At 39.5% G+C, this 19,931-nt stretch overlaps 1 protein-coding gene across 2 annotated transcripts in view; it reads right to left on the bottom strand.

Annotated features, from left to right (window-relative positions):
* lrfn5a (leucine rich repeat and fibronectin type III domain containing 5a) overlaps positions 1 to 19,931 on the bottom strand; it is a 180,577-nt gene that overhangs the window by 29,952 nt on the left and 130,694 nt on the right. For both annotated transcript variants that reach the window (XM_049595358.1, XM_049595359.1), the window contains exons 3-7: positions 6,706 to 6,929; positions 3,780 to 3,908; positions 3,451 to 3,631; positions 2,645 to 2,800; positions 1,159 to 1,418 (exon numbers count right to left, since the gene is read on the bottom strand). In XM_049595358.1, the coding sequence (XP_049451315.1) occupies positions 1,159 to 1,418; positions 2,645 to 2,800; positions 3,451 to 3,631; positions 3,780 to 3,908; positions 6,706 to 6,902 (923 nt within the window). In that variant the 5' untranslated portion in view covers positions 6,903 to 6,929. The remainder of the gene's footprint in view (positions 1 to 1,158; positions 1,419 to 2,644; positions 2,801 to 3,450; positions 3,632 to 3,779; positions 3,909 to 6,705; positions 6,930 to 19,931) is intronic.

Here is a 19,931-nt window from a genome sequence, read left to right as displayed (position 1 = left end):
TATCAGACTTTTAGAATAGTTTAATAACATTGAAACGATGTAAACATTGTATGTCCTGTTACGCTCTTTTATGTCAGTAGGTGGTAGTACTTAACTGTGATTTCTCTTTGGACTGGAGTTTCAGGGTACCGTTGCCACACTGACTCATAAAGCAAACTGTTGCTGACAAGGATCGACACGCTGTATTCACTTGCTACTGTTTACAACTTTTTACAGCTGTGTTTTAGCATAACCAGTTCATCAGGGACCACACATTATCAATGCAAATGAATTATAAATTATAAATTATAATTATAAATGAATTTTCACTGAATAATGCAAAGTGTGAATATTCTGTTTCCTTATTTAGAAAAAGACATGTTTGACTGCCTTTTCTATTTTACTGTAACAGTTGACTGAGAAAAAGTAATTTAGAAAAAATAATTAAATTCATTGCGCTGCTCAAAGGCTACCACAATCAGCTCCTGGCAAATTTTGAGGTGGAATATTTTCTTGCATGTTATTCAATGCATGAGTTGATGCCATGAATCAATCAACACCCCCTGAGTGTCAATATGACAACTTTTCTTTATTGTCTCACTTGCATGACATATGCTTTAGTGATCATTGTATCTCCAAGCACTTACAAGCTATAAATGAATTTCTCCTAAATCCATACCTGAAAACACAACATCTATCATAGAAAAAAATGGTGGAAGTGCCTCCAGCAGCTCTACACCTATAAAATGGATGCTGCTCAAATGAAGTAATCATCATCTCTCAGACCTGTTTTTGATTTAGCTTCATCCTCCTTAAAATGTAAGCGTGATGTCCCTCTCTTCATTGAACAGTCGAGCATTTCAGGTATTCTTCAGCACCTTGTAAATGTAATGCACATCTCTCAGACCTGTTTTTGATTTAGCTTCATCCTCCTTAAAATGTAAGCGTGATGTCCCTCTCTTCATTGAACAGTCGAGCATTTCAGGTATTCTTCAGCACCTTGTAAATGTAATGCACAACTAAAGAATCAAAACAGAGCGTATGTGTGTTTGTGTGTTCCTCAAATTGGGGCAGAGTGCAGACTGGTTACAAGATAATGAGGAAACTCTGTTTATCTTTACATTTTTAAATGTATTTACACTATTTTTCTGTAGCTAAGTTAAAAACTGATAAAGATACCTGAGTGTGACTCTCTGTCCTTCAAGCACCCTCATCTCATGGGAGTATCTGGTGATGAGTGGAGGTTCGCAGAGAAACTCCTCCTCAGGGATGGACCAGAAGTATCGGCCAGAGAGGTGTTGGGGTGAAGCACATGTCTCCAGGTCGTCCTCCCTGTTCAGCCTTCGCAGCCACAGTAACTCACAGTTGCAGTGAAGAGGGTTCCCACCGAACGACAATGCAAAGGAGGTGGAGGTCATGATCCCTGATGTGGCCAGGACCTGGTAGTGTGAACCAATGATTGCATTTAATAATAAAGACAGTGAGATGAATGTATATTTCCCCTCTTTACTCTGTGGCCTGATGCTTCCAAGAATCAGATGAGTGATTGTCTAAATCAGTAGGGTGAGAAAATATGAACTATGACCCAAAATGTAGTTGAAATGTGCATACATTTGAAGAAACATTTTTTTATACCTCTGCGTCAGAGACAGCCCAATTATGTTTCCGAATTGTCCATCAGTCCATCCCATTTTTGTGAGCGCAATACTGCAATAATGCCTTGAGGGATTTCCCTCAAATTTGGCACGAACAGTCACTTGGACTCAACCATGAACTGCTGAGATTTTGTAGGTCAAAGCTCACTGTGACCTCACAAAACAAATTTTTGGTCATAACTTTATAATTCATCACTGATTATAACAATATTTTTCACTATGTCTAATAGGATAAAATTAATTAATGGCATTTTATATCCAAAAGATCAAAGGTCAAGTTCACAGTGACATCATAATGTTCTGCGAAAACACTTTTCCAGCCATTATTTAACGTCATAACTCAGGAACAGAAGGGTAGACATTTGGGTGGAGAATGGGTGGGTGTTCATCTTGAAACTGTGCTGATTCAACAGATCAGGTGTCAAATTCATTTTAGTTCACGGGCCACAAACAGTCTGATTTGATCGCAGATGGGCCGGACCAGTGAAATCATTGCATAATATCCTATAAATAACAAACAATTTTTCTTTTTTTTTTTTGTTTCAAGAAGTACATTTTAAAAATGCTAATCCATTTACAAAATGGATGGATATTCTGTTCAGGGTGAAAAGGCTCTGAGGCAGCTCTGAGTGTTTAACTTGCTCCTGAAACCTGGCACCTACTAGCTTTCACAAATGCATGACTATTAGGTGTGCAAGGTCATCCAGTGGGCCGGAACGGATGCTTTGGCGGGCGGTTCTGGCCCCTGGGCCATATGTTTGATACCCCTGGTATAGATCTTCTGTGCTGACGGGGGGAGGAGGGTTACGTGAAGCATCCATGTTTACTATATGAAGCTTCTTTGCAGCAACATCCATATTTTAAGCATTGTCTACTGTCATAGCTACATACAGTATGACTCTGGACAAACATGGATGTAAGCTCTAACTTGACTAGTTGGCAGAGGCGTACAAACACCAGGAGCTAATGGTTTGGTTCTAATTTGGTGGCAAAAACCCTTGTGAGAATACCTGTGCTCGTTGAAAAAGTGGGTCCGGTGGCAGCTTTTGGAGCTTATTCGAGGTGACATCCAGCCGGTTGAGTTTCTGTAGCAGGGAAAACGTTCCCTCTGGAATGTAGTCCAACATGTTGTGGTCTAAACTCAGCGTATGGAGGCTAGTCATTCTCTGCAGGAAGAAAAAAAAAACAGAAAAAAATGTGAACTTAAGAATGTCGGGATATAAAGGCAGTTTTCATACTTTTTTCTTTACTTCTGATTGGTTCCAGGGCTGCAAATACAAGTCCTGTCACTTCTCCTTTAATCTCTAACTTTATTCCTTTATGTACAGTACTGATAGAAATGTTGAAGTTGAATTACAGTGTTAACATCTCCATGCTGTAAAGCTGAAGTAAAACCAACTAGGCCATTATTTGATTAGTCACTACAGAATCACAATTACTTAAAAGAGCACCTATTTATCAGACTACATCTACTTAGTCATCTCAAGTTGCAAAGCATTTTTAATATGCTCCAAACAGGCCTTGACATTTCTAATACACAAACATAACTTGCTGGCTGGCAGAGAACACTGGTAAAATTGAAAGTGTTAGTTTGAAATTAAGCGCCACTGAAGCTTAATGAATAGTTTGCATAATGGCCTCTGCTCAATCCAAAAGCTCTTAAGATCTCTTTATTTTAATTTCAGATAAATGGCAAAAAAAAAAAAAAAGGTTTTATAGCCATTTTATCGGCCTTGGGTTGGATTTTTTTTTTTTTTTTGAAGGGACTCCAGTCGGACCAGTTTGAAAGGCTCCTGCAGTTTAAAGAGATCCTGACCTGGATGGCCTCCCAAGGAATAGAGTCCAGGTTATTGTAACTGAGGTCCAATTCTTCCAGCGCCAGCAGGTCGTTGAATGCTCCCTGGTGGATCAACACCAGCTGGTTGTTGTTCAGAATCAGGTGGTGAAGCTTCGACATCCCGCTGAATGTATCATTGCCTATCCTTGTCAGGCGGTTACTGCAAAAGAGGGATAGAGAGGGAAAGAAATACATTTTTTGTGGCTATAGAAATAAACTACAATATGTCATATTTATCAAGAAGATTCCATGTAATACCCATTATATCCCCAACACATATCAGTCTACAGCTGTATGCCAATCCATACCTGTTGAGGTGTAGAGCTCTGAGGTTTTCCAGATCAGCAAAGGCATGAGGTGTAATGTAGGAGATGGTGTTCCTGGATAATGTAAGGTCCACCAGCCGTGTCATGTTTGCAAAATCTTTCCTCTTCACACTGTGGACACAGATAAGCACATGCCTCTTCAAATTGCAATGTTACATATTTGTCGGTCTTTCAAAAGTGATGAAAGAGATTTTTCATTGGAAAACTTTGAATTTTTAAAAGCAAAATTCATAGAAAACAGAATTCACATATGGTATGGCCTTTCATCCTGTGCACCTCATTCAATATTTGTGAACAACTCTCTCCAAAGGCTACAAACCAGAGAACTGAGATTTTTAAACTGCAGTGCTATCAGGAGACAGCCTTGAGCTGCTCCATTGACTATGAACTGACTATGACTTACTCTGGGGCCTTAAAGAATGTGTTTTTTTTCACACCCAAATGAGTTTTATTTCATTCTAGTGCCGGCGGATAATGTGCTTGTATCGTCATAAAAAGGACCCTGGGCAATGCCGCTCTGTCCAAAAATTCAGCGACTTATTCATCTTGCCGGAGAGGCTCCAGGCTTTCTTGGCTGGTGACATCATAGATCAGTGTCTCTGTTTCCAGCTTTAAGGAAAAAATGTTCATTCTCACACAGTAAGACTGAACTTTCCAAGGACTAGGGTACTAAGTTTTTCAAGCATTATACATTGTTTTTTTTTTTCTTTTCATAATTAAAGGTTTATTGAAGCAGTAATATCATATTAAAGAAACATTGCGTATCATGATAACTTTTCATGATAGTTGATGTAGTTTGCTTCGTGTTGGTGGAGATTTTTGGACTACTTTCATTCCAGTAAAAAGCATGGTACTTATATATATTCTTTTTATTTTATCATTATTATTTTTTAATATTCACACAGATGTCAGAGTTTAGTGAACACATTTTGAGAAGACATGAAGGACTCATCAATTATAGCACTAGGAAACTAGGACATATGAGTATGAAGTATGTTGTAATGATAGTTCTAGTGGTAATAGTGTCCTATTACAGTACTTACAAAATAGTATGTGACACTTAGAGTAGTTGTAACTTTTGATGCTGTTTACTATTAGCTGTAGTTTCAGTGGTAACAGAATAGCAGTTTTTCAGCTATGGTAGCTATTGTACTAGCCGGGCTAGTGGCAGTAGCAGAGGCAGCAACTATAGGGGTATCATTCAAATTAGCAGAACATTTATTAGTAACAATAGCATTCCCAACAGAAGTAACAGTCATACTACTAACAAGTACTTGGCCTATTAGAGATAAGCTGGTGGTCAGACCATTAATAGCACTGTGTTTAAAAGGCCTGTTTGAGTAATACAACTATGAGTTTGAAGGCTTATTTCAGTGGAAAACTGTCAGACCTAGATAAAACTAAAGTTGTAAAAAAGTATGCCTCTGATTTTACATTTCCCTGTATTCTTAACATTTTTCCCCACAAAGGCTGTAAATAACACTCTGTATCCCTTCTCAGGATTTGGCTAGTTAGTAGGTTAATATGACGGAAAGATTGATGGTCCCTGGTATGGCCAATAAAACTAAACAAAGCTACATTCTGGAGTGATATTAAAACACATCAACAATTGCATTTTAGCTCTCACAGTGAGTTTTTCCTAATCAATATCAAGCCCCCATGAACAGTGCCAGGGGAGATTTTGTTATTTTAAACACTAGAGGTGAGCGTTTTGGCCTCATGTGCCACTGAGCAACTTTCATGACAATAAATGAGGCTCTGCTTTTGGCTCTGTATGCAGTTCTCTGGATACAGTCATGGTCAGTACTTAGCTCATTGATGATTTTCACTAGCTAGAAGGAAAGTGGGGATATTGCTGTTAGCTTGTTGAATATTGATGAACATTTTGGCCTAGTGTAGACAGGAAGAGATTTGAGCTGCTGGTAAAGTTTGGGAAAGTTTAGCAGTTATTTTTTGGAGAACACTTTTGAGTGTTTTGGAATTGTTTATACTCATGTCAAGGCAAACTGGTGAGACTGTTTCAATTTATCATGTGGCATCTTGATACACTGACTCCAAAACACTGCACACTATGGAGCAGAATATTGTCGCTTCATATCATTTAGTGCTGTGTCTTAAAGACTGCAATGTAGACTATGTTGTGCACATTACAAATTGATCCACCAGCTGTGTCACTGATTGGCCAGCGGCAACAAAAGTTGAGCTTGATTCACCTTTTTTTGCTAGACAAGCTTGGGCACCTCCAACTATTTTAAAGCACAGCTGCACTAAAATGGTTTCATGGAATGCAACTGTCTCAGTGCCATGCCATGTTCTGAGGGCTCATAATGGACCAAGAAGGTCTCTGTCCACCAGCCCAAACATAAGCACATGGCAAATTGTTTTGCTGAAGGACGTCATCGGAAGTGCTATAGTGAAGGCATGAGCCACCCTTCTCTGTCTCTGATTGGCTTACCCTGATATTCTCACCCTAAGTCTAACCAATCTCACACCTCATGCCTATATTTATCCAACCAAACCAATGAAGGCATCAAGTAAAAGCCAATCAGAAGTAGAGTAAGGCGAGTTACACCTTGGTCATAGTCAGAGGGTTTGATTTTGCATAGTAATTAGCCATGTGCTTTTGTTTTGGGAGAGTGCCATTCTGAAAAAAAAAAAAAAAAACATGCTCTTCAGAGTAATAGACAATTGTTTTCAGGATGAGCATCATTCAGTCCAATGTGGTGTTTTTCAGGAATAACTGGAGCCTCAGATTTATGGGCTGTCAGAAAAAATGGGTAGTCCCCAATGTCTCAAGGTGTGTACTACAAGTTGGACATGTAAGGTAGTAAAAACAGAATCAGTATTTTGTAGCATTTCATTATGGTAGAGGTTCTCTTCGTAGTAGTATCATTGATGTAACTGTTACCTTGTGACAAAGTTGTCCGCCAGCCGTAGCTCCACTGTATGCCTATCAATGTTGGGCGGTACAAACAGTAGACCTTTCTTGGCGCAGAGGGTCGCCAGGTTGGGTGACAGGATCTGACATACACAGCGCTTCGGGCAGATCTGTGCCCGCACCGCCATGGCAACTGCCAGCATTACATACAGCAACAGCCTCTCCATGGTTATCACCCCACCTGGACACGACACCTGAGACAGACAAAACGAGAGAGAAATTGAGACGTTAATGTCATTCGGATATATTGCATACTGGACATAAAAAGCAAGGCATAGAAAGACATGAAATTATTGGGAATTATGTGGTGTAATTTATTGACATGGTCTTTTAATATGTTCCTAGTTTTTCTGCCTAGTCTTCAGTATGCAAAGCAAAGAAAAAGCTGTGTGCTTCACTGTGGGCACACTGTTCTACAGTGTATAACTTTCTCATGCTACGCTGGACTAATAGACTACTTATCACCCACTGCACTTCCTTCTATATCAACTAAACTGCATGGCACTCTGAATACAGAGAGCTATACTGAAAGTCGACCGTATAGATTGAAGGTAGGATGATAAGTATGCAGTGTGGCGAAGGATGACTTGCGCTTTACAAATTGTTGCCAGTGTAGTGTGTTAGTATGCATCCAAACTTTTAAGCTTTTGTGCACATTAGTGATGTATCACACTAGGCAGCTGGAGTGAATCGGATTCTGATGAAGTTACAAATCTTAATGACCAGACATGACTAGATGAACCCAAAGACCTCAAAGAGCTGAATCACCACCAACTTTAAGGCATTGCTAATCAAACCGGGGGAGATGTTTATTGAAGTCATTTATTGCTCAGCGGTGTTGCTATGCGTACATGCATGCACACACACATAGATTCAGTCCTCATTAGTAAGCAGCAGTGCTTGTAGTTAATTGGGAAAGGTTTAGAGAGAGAGGGAGAGAGAGAAAAAGCAGGGCGAGGCAGGGAGAGAGAAAATGCTCATTAATGACAACCTTGATTGGGGTTTGAAGGACATGGGCGAATCAGGATTAAAGGGATCACAGTGCAAATACACACACACACACACACACACACACACACTCTCTCTCTCTCTCTCTCTCTCTCTCTCTCTCTCTCATTCACACACGCACAGAAATACATGGACACAACTCAGGGTAGGTGAGGATGAAAGCAGTTGAGGTTTCGCCTCAGTGAACTTTTCTCACACTTTATCATGACAAAAAAAGTGATTTTGAAGCTTTTGTGTGAAAGTTCAGTGAGTAATTTGTCAGTATGGAGTTGTGTATTTCAACATTTTTCAGTAAGATACAAGTCAAAACAAAAATATAAAAATAAGTTATGACTAATGGCTTAATTAATCCTAACAAATCATCTATCAATGCTTTATAGATCAGGTGAAAGCCATTAATAAAAACAACTTTCAGGTGGCCATGGTCATGAAAAATCCCTTTTGCTGGTGTTGATCCTCCTCCAGCATACAGATGCTTTGTCTTTATTAATCAGTAAGATGGATTATTGTAAAAAACAAACCCTTTATAAATGACTTGCCATACATCACTGTGGTCTCAGTGCACAAATGCAGCAGGTTGCAGACACAACAACAACAACAACAACGACAACAACTAAATGATAGAGGGAATGCAGTATTTCCAAAGAAAGTGTATCAGCTCAAGCAGGTCAGTCTAATAAATGTGTATATCTGCTGTTAATGTAATAAACTGGTTCAGTACATAGCAAAGGACGAGACACACTAACCAATGGCTTTTGCAAAGGAACAGACCTCGGAGAGCTGTAATGCCCCTCGCTGAGATGCACACAGTTAATGTGTTAAAATCAAAATGCTCTTTTGTTCAATCTTGCCTCCATCTGTGGTGCAAATTCTTTACTGTGGTGTTTCTGCAAGCTCTTCCCAGCCATGGACTGTCTGTTAAACTGTGTGGCCTGTCACTGCTCATGCTAACCCTGCAGGTCTGTTATTCATTCCAAATTGGAAAGTTAAATCAGAGGAGTTTCCTGGAGAAGAAGTATAGATGTTTACAAAAGTACAGTATTTTATGAACTGGCTGTGGGTAACTTGCAAAAGAGTAATGATATTTCAGTAATGTAATATTTCATATTTTTCTTATTGTCAAAGAAAAAGAAGAAAAGAAAAAGAAAAATTCCATAGAAACACCAAAGTCAGTAATGTATTATTCAGACATTCCTACACTGTGTGTGACACTCAGCCCAAAGCCCATTTATTTCATCTAAAGACCTAAATCTTTAAAAATGCTACCATAGCATTAACTATAGTGCCACTATAATTACAAATAGCTGCACGTGATGAAAAACAAGGGGGAAAAAATGACTGTTTTTTGAGCACTGTGTATTTCTGCAAGCCTCACTACTACTTGATTAAACATATAAAAAGAAACCTGGAATGGCCTGAGATACCACCCTGATTAAGGCATGATAGACAACAATATGTTGGAGAATAGTTAGTGATATTATCGCAGAGAAGGTTGATATTAAAGAACTGACAACAAACTGTAAACAATAAAATAAATTGTAAACAATAAAATAAATTAAACATGTCGATACTCAGGAAATGTTATGAGATGGAGAGAAAATGTTGACCATACTTTAGGTTTCTGCTAAATAGAACCAAAGGTTCTTGGCTGTGGCTAATTCACATTCATGTTTACGTTGCTAACTACAGCCTCTATTCACAGCGTGTCTTTTGCCTCACTCCAAAAGAGAAGACAGAAAATAGAAAAATAACAGTGTCCACAGTTTGGAATCATTTCAAGCTAAAAAAAACAAACAAAAAAAACCTCTTTACAGTGCATCTGCTGTAAAACCAAAATAGATTACCACATTGTAGCATGACATCAATACTTCAGCATCTCAACAGATAGCATAAAATCTACAGAGTTGATACTCTGGTCCATGGTACATAGTGTGGACTTGACACAGGGTAACATTATGCGGATTACTGTTAATGTATTATGTTGATCTGTTCTGTACGACATCTATTGCACGTCCGTCAGTCCTGGAAGAGGGATCCCTCCTCAGTTGCTCTTCCTGAGGTTACTTTCCCCCATTAAAGGGTTTTTTTTAGTTTTTTTTTTCTTATCTGCTGTGAGGGTTCAAAGGACAGAGGGATGTTGTATGCTGTAAAGCCCTGTGAGGCAAATTGTGATTTGTGATATTGGGCTTTATAAATAAAATTGATTGATTGATTGATTGATTGATTGATTGATTGATTGATTGATTATGGCTGGTCTCCCTCCCTTCACGTTCATCGGCCAACAAAAGTTTGCTGAATGAGGGGCAACTCAGGACCCCCTGCTGGAGGATGAGCAGGGGGCTCCAGGCAGCAGGAAGTGAAGCCTAACACTATTCATCTGCACATACTGTCCACACAGTGGTGACACAAAGCTGTTTGAAAATTGGTAAAGTTTCCCCTAAGAACATAAATCAAATATTGTTCAAGTAGATAAGGTGGCCATAATTTCAATTTGTCGAAAAACACACTTTTTTCTGGGGACCAACAAATTTTCCCTGGGACCCACTCAAATGACCACATGTGGGTCCCAGGGACTCATTACATTGAATACCTATCAACATCACTGTCAATGTATGGGAAACACTGGGTTACTGTACAATGTGCTAGCATATGCCTCTGGTTGTCTGGTGGGAGGGGCTTCAGACAGAGAGGAGAGATAAAGTTGAATGATGTATTTTCAAATTCTACCTTTTTTTTTTTTGCCTTTTCCAGATTTCTGCCTACCCCATGTTTAATATGTTTTCCATTATCTACGTAGAATAATCAGAAACAGATTGCAAGTTAATGCATGATGCATATGGGACCATTGAGCCACCCATTAATACACATTTTGGTGTACAAATGAGTAGATGTGAGTGAATGTAAATGAGTAATATTTATAGCAGCAGACAGTCTATTTGGGATTGACATGAAATAAACTACAGAGGTCATGTTGATTGTAAAGAAAGAACACTGTCACCAACTGCACCGGCGTCAATCACTGATGTGTTTTTAATAGATTTGGGACAATAATGAGATCCATGGCACAGAGGAATAAGATGCGTATACGAAGCTTTAGACACGCAGGCTGACTCTTCATTAGAATAAATATATAATTAGTTTCATGGAATTTGTTTATGAGAAGAAAAATATAGAATATCACCATCCTCATCCTTCCATCCTGACCCTGAAACTGCACACCAGCAACACGGGACATTAAAATGACTGCGAGAAGGACAATTACCGAGAAGTGTTTGGAGATCAATTGAGTATCTGTTTCAGTAATTGACACCTTTTCCTGTTGCTCCTGTATCTGAATGAAGTCTGTGAGATAAAACTATGCTACAGGTTGATATTAATGCTGCAAATTCACATTATATCAACTCACTATCCAGGTCTGACTAAGAAGCTGTTCACCTGTCTCTAGTCTGGCTGTGTGGTCCACTCGCTATATAACTCTTTCATTTCTCAGTGTAATTACTGAGCTGAAATCAACTGCAACGACGACGGAGGTCATACAATCCGTGTTTTTATTTCCCTCTTCATTTGAGTGTTGAGAAAGAGGAGCAGAAAGACAGAGCGGCAGCTAAATAGAGCGCCGGATGACTCATATGCTATACAGAGAGAGAGAGAGAGAGAGAGAGAGAGAGAGCTCATGACCCTTGTGACACGAAAGCAGATATCAGCTCATTAATTACTCCGAGAAATGACTGTAATGAGAGGGAATGAGTGAGAGAGACAGAGAAATGCAAAAGAAACGAGAGAGAATTATCAGAGAGGGAGAGGAAAAAAAGAGAGATCAGAGAGCGAGCTAATTAAAATGAGTGCTGAGCTGTGAAAGGAAAAAAGGGGAGACGGAATTTCATTTAGCGAGAAGGCACGAGGTAGGATAGATGATGCCGGCGTCACGCTGTCACACTCATACGTGGCACACAGAACATTCACTGTATAGGAAAGGACACATAGGCTAAATGTCACTTGTCACACACATATAGAGAAAAAGGTTACACCAGAATTAAGCTCAATTTCACACCGACTCCTCACCATAAACACACACGCACAACAGACCCGCTGTAGCTTGAGGTGACATGTAGGACCACTGGGATCAAATGGAATGGTGAATTAACCAAAGGGATTATGGGTAAGGAGGACGAATTAAGCTCTGTTTGTAGCAGTGTGTGTAAAATAAGATTCTGTTTCACACATGTGTGCAGCCTGCCTTATCCACATCTTTGAAAGCCTTCCACACTGACACCCCAGTTCCCTAAAGGGCTTCCATAAAGCCAGTTTCACCCCTGGCTTGCTCACTGATGAACAACTGGCTTCCCGGACAGCTCAAATGGATTCTCCACACGCTCCATATACTGAAACTGATCTTAGGCTGCATTCAAATCTCACAGGAATAACCAGCGGAACGACTTGGCAGTTAAAAGCGACGACTTGGAAGTATTCACACATTCAAAGTCTTTTGAAGCTGCCAAGAAGCTGTGATTGAAGATTTCTGTAGACTTTTGTTGCTCCTGATCAGCTTTTTCCACACTTAATGCATATCCAATTAGCCAGTGATACATCTTAGGTGACATGTCTTATAGTAAGCCATATAGTGCTGTGTTATATAGAAGAACATATAACATATAAGAAACCCAGTAAGTTCTTTTTGTTCCTTTGTGTTCAAACCCCTGTTTTCCATAAATCAGAGATGTAAACAGCTATGTAGAAAAATGTGTTTCTATCTAAACTTAAAGGGATACTACGCCAATTTTCAACCAGCTTTGTATCATTACAATATGGGTAGTATGTGGAAAGCCATTGCTCAAACTACAGGCTGTACTTCCACATTGTTGCATGGCTGTGCATTCTGGTAGTTGTAGGTTTTCTACTTCTTTAGCAAAAACAGTTTTTATTTTTATTTTTTCTGACTCGCTTCATATGCATGAATAACTTGCGTCATACGTGTGTGAAATCGCTGAATTGCTGAATGAACTTCCGCCAGCACATCCTCAGCGTCATACATACCAGGAGGATCTCAACGCTGATTGGTTTTCACAGCACAAAATTGTCGCTGAAGCACAGATTTTTCAACTGTTGTCTAAATGTGTCTTTACATTGACTTTACATTAATTCTCACGCACAAATTGTTGTGTTCGCGCCTGGTGTGAACATATCAAGGTTTAAGACGTGTTCAAACCCAATCCATCTTGACTAAAATCATGTAATGTCTCAAACACAGTTGCTGTATCCAGGAGAAATCACCTAAATGCTACTAGAGGTCATCATCCTAAGGTCAGAATCTTCAGTATAAGGGCACATTTCTATTATAAACTTAATTTCATGATGTAATAATTTCCTGAAAATGTAATAAATTTGGAATGGAACGGAAATCTAATAAAACTGAATAATGTAACAATTCAACCAATAATGTAATAATATCTTTGCTGATAATGTAATAGCCTAATGGCTAACATGAAAAAGAACATTTCATGGAGACTGAATCGACTGTTTTGCCTCTCATTGCTCGCTTGTGTAATGTTAGCCATGTTCTGCAGCTTTTGTCATCTCTGATGGCGTCTAATCTAAGATCCAATCTCATCTAATGTATAGTCCTTGCACAATGACCAGTCAGCATGTGTATGGACGAGTTCACTTCCCATTAATAGGGGTTTTAATTCAGAGGGTTACTGATTATTTGACAAACTGAGGTCTGAAGAAAGAAAATGGAAGAAAAAAAAATCATAGATTACAGACTATAGATTATATAACCAGTTCCCACTTCAATTTAATGTAAATAAGTATATTTGATGGTTAATTGGTAGTGCAGTACAGTTCAATGAGATGAGAGTTATCATTGTAGAGAGAATGTTGTACTATATATCATTTACATTTGTATCTGACTAATAAAAAGTACAATTTTTGTGGTTAATGTGGTACTTCTAAATTATTTCCTCAGCAGTTAGTGATACTGTCAGCTGAGCTGGAAAATGAGAAAGCTAAAACCATTTTTTATGACCATTTTCTCAGTGCACGAAAAGCTTTATTATATGGTGTTCCTCTGAATCATCGGTTGGGTAGATCTGATGCAATAAGCTCATCAGGTTTAGCTGCCATGAAGCTGAGTCTCACCTGAACTTTGGCTTGTTTTGAAACAGCAATCAAGTCCAACTTCGCAAATTGCTGTGCTTTATCCCCCTGCGACTTTTGGTTTCGCTAAAGCCTGTATTACACTGCAAGTTATCAGATGCTAAATGACAGAGGAACAGTTCAGTGATACCTAGTTTATCAAGCAGGGATTGGTTAACAAGCAGCAGCCTGCTGCATAGTCAAGTCATTTCAAACTCAAGCTGTGAAAGTAAAGCAAAAAGAAGCAGAATGTATACTGTCACAAGGTGTGACATTTCACGATGTATCAACCTCATACCTGCAGAGGAAAAAGGGAAATCTGGATGTGTTAATTAGATGACAACTTAGATGAAGTATTTCCTGGTAATATTTACAACTAAAGGCTGAACAGTGCCTTTCCTGACTGACTTAGGGCAAACTGCATTAAGTCAAGAGCTCGTAGCCACCATCTTTACCACATGACGCGGATGTGGCTTTAGAAGTAGGAAACTCTGTCATCCTAAAGTGTCATCCAGCAGTTTGCAGGGCTCTCTGTAGAGGAGTGTCAGGTAGTTTACTATGGTACTTGTGTTGTTAAAATAGATTAGTCATGTCAGAGTTAGGAAAACACTTCATATGTTGAAGGGTTCTCCAACAGTCTCAGAGCGCTGGGCTCTTGCCGAGGAGAGCGACGTTGTTTACTGCAACATACTATTCAGAGGGCTCCGCAGTCCACACAGGCCCAAAGATTTAAGTGACACAGAAAATGAGATTATTACAGAGACTAGATTTTATAACAGTGTCTGTCTCTCTGACAGTGTTGTAGAGATTACTGTGCAGATATGAGGATAATGATGCAAATACAGAGGCTGATGCAGATTTCTCCTTCATTTGTCAAATTCCTGCAGGCTGCAGCACAATCTAATATGAAATTATTCTAATGCATATCTCAGTCATTTCATTTGACATAGTGCATTACCTCTAATGTATTTCAAACACCTATTATGGGATATAGCATGCAAAGATTAGAAAATGTACAGACTTTAATGCAAGAGTATATAGGATTTTTGGTTTTCACTGAAACCACTTTCTACTGAAAAAATGTCCATCAGGAAATTACAAACTATTAGATGCCACTTAGTTCTACGAAACTACAACTACATGACAACTTGGCAGACTCATGTGCTTTGATTGAAAGCTCCAGAACTGCTACTTGATCAGGCTGTTCTCATGCACTGTTCATACATTTTCCTATGAAAAATAATGCACCAAAATGCATACATATTCCATGTAATGATGAGCGAGTAATTAATCCATGACCCACATATTTTGGAAGGCTGCAATCACATGACCAATGCACTGACTGTCGGTCTCAAGCGGTCCAGTAAGGAGGCAGGTTGGGGTGGGGGATGGGTCACAAAAGTCAGGACTTTCCCACCGGGACTTTCCTCAGGAGACCGATGTTTGGAACCGTGTGAACTTTGAGTCATTTTAAGGTACGTTCTCACTATGTTTCTTTTCCTAAACCTAACCACAGTAACTTTTCTTGCCTAAACCTTCGTAACTTTACATTAAGGATGTAATGTCACTCATGGGATGCTAATTTGAAGGATATCATACAAACCACTATGTGTGCATTTTCGAGGATGTAATTAGAACCGTTGTAATAGGATTTACTGACTAAATGTAGGGTTGGGCCGGTGTCAAAATGATCAGACTGGTTTGATATTAAGCCAAACACTGGACCAGGTAAATTACCTGTTACTATCTCTGCTGCAACGCCCACCCAAATTCGGTTTCTGTACCTTTTATGAAAGATGGAGGGGCAAAATAACGGCAAAATAATGGCAAAACAACGCCACAACATTCTTGCCTTGAAGAGGTTGAATAAAGGTGGCTTTTGTCTCGTCACCCTAAAAAACACATGAACTTACTGGTAAATAAGCAAATCAGTCCTCTTCCCAGCTCACCATGTTCTCATCCCAAGTGGTAACATGCCACTGCTTTGTCAGTGGACTCTCACGTCTAAATATTAGATGCTAGCTACCCTCCTGCATCTGCAACCAGTGCCGTAACATCAACAAAAGCACGTGGTTAGGATTAGAATTTTAAAAAAAAAAAGGTTTGGCTCTACATTGGAAGTGAACAGCAGGCTCCTTGGAAAAAGTCCAGGGTTTGTTGGACCCATCCACCACCCCTCCCACTCATCTAATGGGGACTTTCCAGCTTATAATATTAGGTCGTTACTGGCAGCGTTTCAAACTGACGTCATCAGTTGGCACATCATACCACCATGGCAGGTGCTGTCCAGCAGCGTTATTAACTTACACTGCCCGTCTCCGTGTCATGGTGCCGTGACAGGGGGTGTACAGCTGACAGATTCAGATTTTCTTTATTGTCATTGCAACAAGTGCAATGAAAGGTAAGGTGCAGGCCATTCAGTGCAAAAAAAACAAAAAAGCAAATATATAAAAACTTTGTGAAAATAAAAACACAAAAAGACAAGACAAAATTACAATGGGCGTATCGTAACACAGTGAAAGGTTCTGTCCAGCTGTGTTACAAACTAATGCCACCAAGGCAGTGTATCGTACCACTGCGAAAGGTGGCTTTTGACAAAATCACAGACAAAGTGGAGGAATCTGACGATTTCGGAATGAGAATGGGCTGCCCACCTTTACTGAACTTTGATCTCTTTCATGTTGTCGGCTGGGCTTGGCATGGCCTGTCAGTCAGTTGTGGTGCCATTTGTCCGATTATAAACAAGCGTAGTATTTTGTTAATAAGCAGGGTTCAACACTAAGGTTTTTTTTCACTTGCCCAGTCGGGCAAGTTGGTCAGAGATCTACTTGCCCGAAGTCAGTTTTTACTTGCCCTATACTACTCTCTCTCTACTCTACCAGTAGACTACCACATCCACCTGTTGCACAAAACGCACACAGCAATGTTTCCCCTAGGATGGAGTTGTAGCAGTGTAGGTGAAGAACACGCATGAAAAGTAATTTTCACATGTGTGAAACTTTTTTTTTTGTATGCTTGCAAAGCACAGCCTGCTGGGATGTTTCTATGTATCTACTGGCACCAGAAGGGCTCTTTAGGACTAAGTACATACAGTACATGTGTGCACAGTAATGAACAGGTGAAACGTCTGTCTAGCTTACATATGAGGTGTCTCAAGATTTAGGAACATACAATTTTATTGAATATAATAAAAGTAAAAAGTCACTAGACATGCTGCTGTTTTGTGCTATGACCTATTTAAGTGTTGGAAGTTGTTATTTACGTGACAACGCCTGAACACAACACAAGCTCAGCGTGCTCACCTGTGTGTGTGGCGGAACTCCGCCGTGCGCGATACAGAGAGCAGAGGAGAATTGTTAACACGTGACCATGTAGAGACAGAAATGACACAATGGCATAACACCACAAATAGTATATTGTTATGTTATAATATGAAGCGTCCGTCATGCAAAATAATATCAATGGGGGCTGTGGGCAGGACATTGTTACACAGCGTGTGCCTGTGACTTCAGGCAGAGAGACCGCTGCATCAGAGCAGAAGAGCACATTTTAAAATACATTTATTTTATCAATTAGTTATTAACTTTTACTATTTTTAGCAACTTGCCCATTCGGGCAAGTGAGTTGTTAGTTTACATGCCCGACCTTGAGTTTTACTTTCCCCGGGCAATCGGGCAGTCGTTATTGTTGAGCCCTGATAAGGTTGTCTTACTGCTTATTACTAATGCAATGCAGGTTGGATTTAGTGCTGCGACATTTTTGGCAGAGGCCGGAATGTGTCATTATGTCAAATGCTGGTTCAGTTGGTTTACATAAAATCAACAGGTTTAAACCACACCGGCAAAAACAAAGATTGACCAGCTCTAATTAAATAGACCTTGTGATTTCAACTGCTCTCTCAACTACTGTTTCCAAGATCGAGAGTTAACTTTGAACCTTTAATAAAAGGTTGTTTATTCACAAACTAACATGAGACAACAACAACAACAACAACAACTATTTAATGTAACTTTATTAGGTCAAATAAAGTGTAAAGCACTTGAAACACAATTATCCATCCATCCATCCATCCATCCATCCATCCAGCCATCCATCCCTTGCTCAACCTACCGCCCTTGCAACTTGGGGCAATATTGTGCAAAAAAAAAGTTATGATTTCTTGTTGATTTTACTCATTAATGGACCTCAGTATTGACAGTAGATGGACACATTAAGGAAAATAAGCTAAATCAAGACAAAGCTTGTGCACAATGGAAGTACATTTTGTCCTGGTGTTTTGGGCACTCACAGCACAGATTTTAATTCAGAGCATGGAGGAGATTATACAGTAGTAAAGTGCTGTTGCTGCTGGAAAACCTTGTAGCTGCTGTTTTTCATTTTCTCGAGTGAATGAATAGTTTACAACATGGTCTTCTGTGCCTTCAAGCTTGTACCTTGGTTGTTTGTACCAGCATCTAATGCATAACAAAAAAGCACCAATGCCCAAGCCACTTAACTAACCCACTGCCTTCCTGTTCTCACGCTTCCACTCTTTGGCTTTTGATTTTTTTTTTTCCTGTGTGTCCACTGGAGTAAACCTTATGCTTTAGCTAATGGCTTTACCCACTTGAACAACAGGGGTCAGCAGCTGCCTAAATACATCACAATTACTCTTTATTCAATTAGTGCACTTTGAGAATGCTGCACTGAGCAAGGCCAAACACACAGACACACACCCAGGCAAGCTCTACAAACCCCGAGCATGCCTATAAGAGCACACAAGCAACCAAGCACCAATGCAGATGCACAAACACATACAGAGCATACACACATAGGCTGACAAGTAAGGTGAATACCAACCACACAAAGACTTAACTCTCATCTGCATGGGTGTTTTGCAGCGGACAGAAGCAAAATATGCATGCACACAAACTTCGTATAGACACACACATACACACACAAGCAGGAGGTCTAGAAAGTTCTTTAAAAAAAAGGGACTGTTACAGCCTCAGTCACAAAAACAGGCCTAGAAAAACAGATATGCAGTGGTTGCAGATTTACTGCTCAAATTTCTTATGAATTCTATAAACAAAAGCAGGTTTGTAATTTCTAGCCAGCAACTGTTGGCAAATTTAATTAGCTGTAACTAGTGAGCTAATGAAGCTAAAGTTAGCGCCATTGGCTGGTTAAAAACACAGCTCTGACGGCCTTTTCAGTGTTTCCAGCTGACTTATTTACAAATAGTAAAAGGAGTCTTACATAATGCACTTAAAGGGCCAGTGTGTAATATTTGGCATGGTTTACTGTCAAATCTGAATCTGAATCTGAATATTCTACCCATTAATATGTTTATATAAGTGTATAATCGCTATAAAATAAAATTTGTTTGGTTTTTGTAGCTTTGTAATTATGCTTTATATATATATATATATATATATATATATATATATATATATATATATATATATAGATAGATAGATAGATAGATAGATAGATATAGATAGATAGCAAGGGCCTTGCTTTAGAGAGGTCGCCATCTTGCGCCGCCATGTACAGTACAGGCCAAAAGTTTGGACACACCTTCTCATTCAATGCGTTTTCTTTATTTTCATGACTATTTACATTGTAGATTCTCACTGAAGGCATCAAAACTATGAATGAACACATGTGGAGTTATGTACTTAACAAAAAAAGGTGAAATAACTGAAAACATGTTTTATATTCTAGTTTCTTCAAAATAGCCACCCTTTGCTCTGATTACTGCTTTGCACACTCTTGGCATTCTCTCCATGAGCTTCAAGAGGTAGTCACCTGAAATGGTTTTCCAACAGTCTTGAAGGAGTTCCCAGAGGTGTTTAGCACTTGTTGGCCCCTTTGCCAAGTTTGCGAATGGACCACACATACCATGCAACAGGAGAGAATGAACCCGAACGTCATCTGTGAGGAAAATAAGACGCAACTTCACTCCTTGTGATGCACTCTCTGCGGCGCTTTTCCTCCTGATGATATATCTCCCCAGTGATGGTAGCACCGAATCCCATTCTGTGCAGCAAAATGGGAGCGGAGGATTCAGC

The sequence above is a fragment of the Epinephelus fuscoguttatus genome, linkage group LG14, assembly GCF_011397635.1.
Source record: "Epinephelus fuscoguttatus linkage group LG14, E.fuscoguttatus.final_Chr_v1".
Lineage (NCBI taxonomy): Eukaryota > Metazoa > Chordata > Actinopteri > Perciformes > Serranidae > Epinephelus > Epinephelus fuscoguttatus.
Note: the sequence above shows the minus strand (reverse complement) of the source record. Positions and strands in the feature narration are given on the sequence as shown.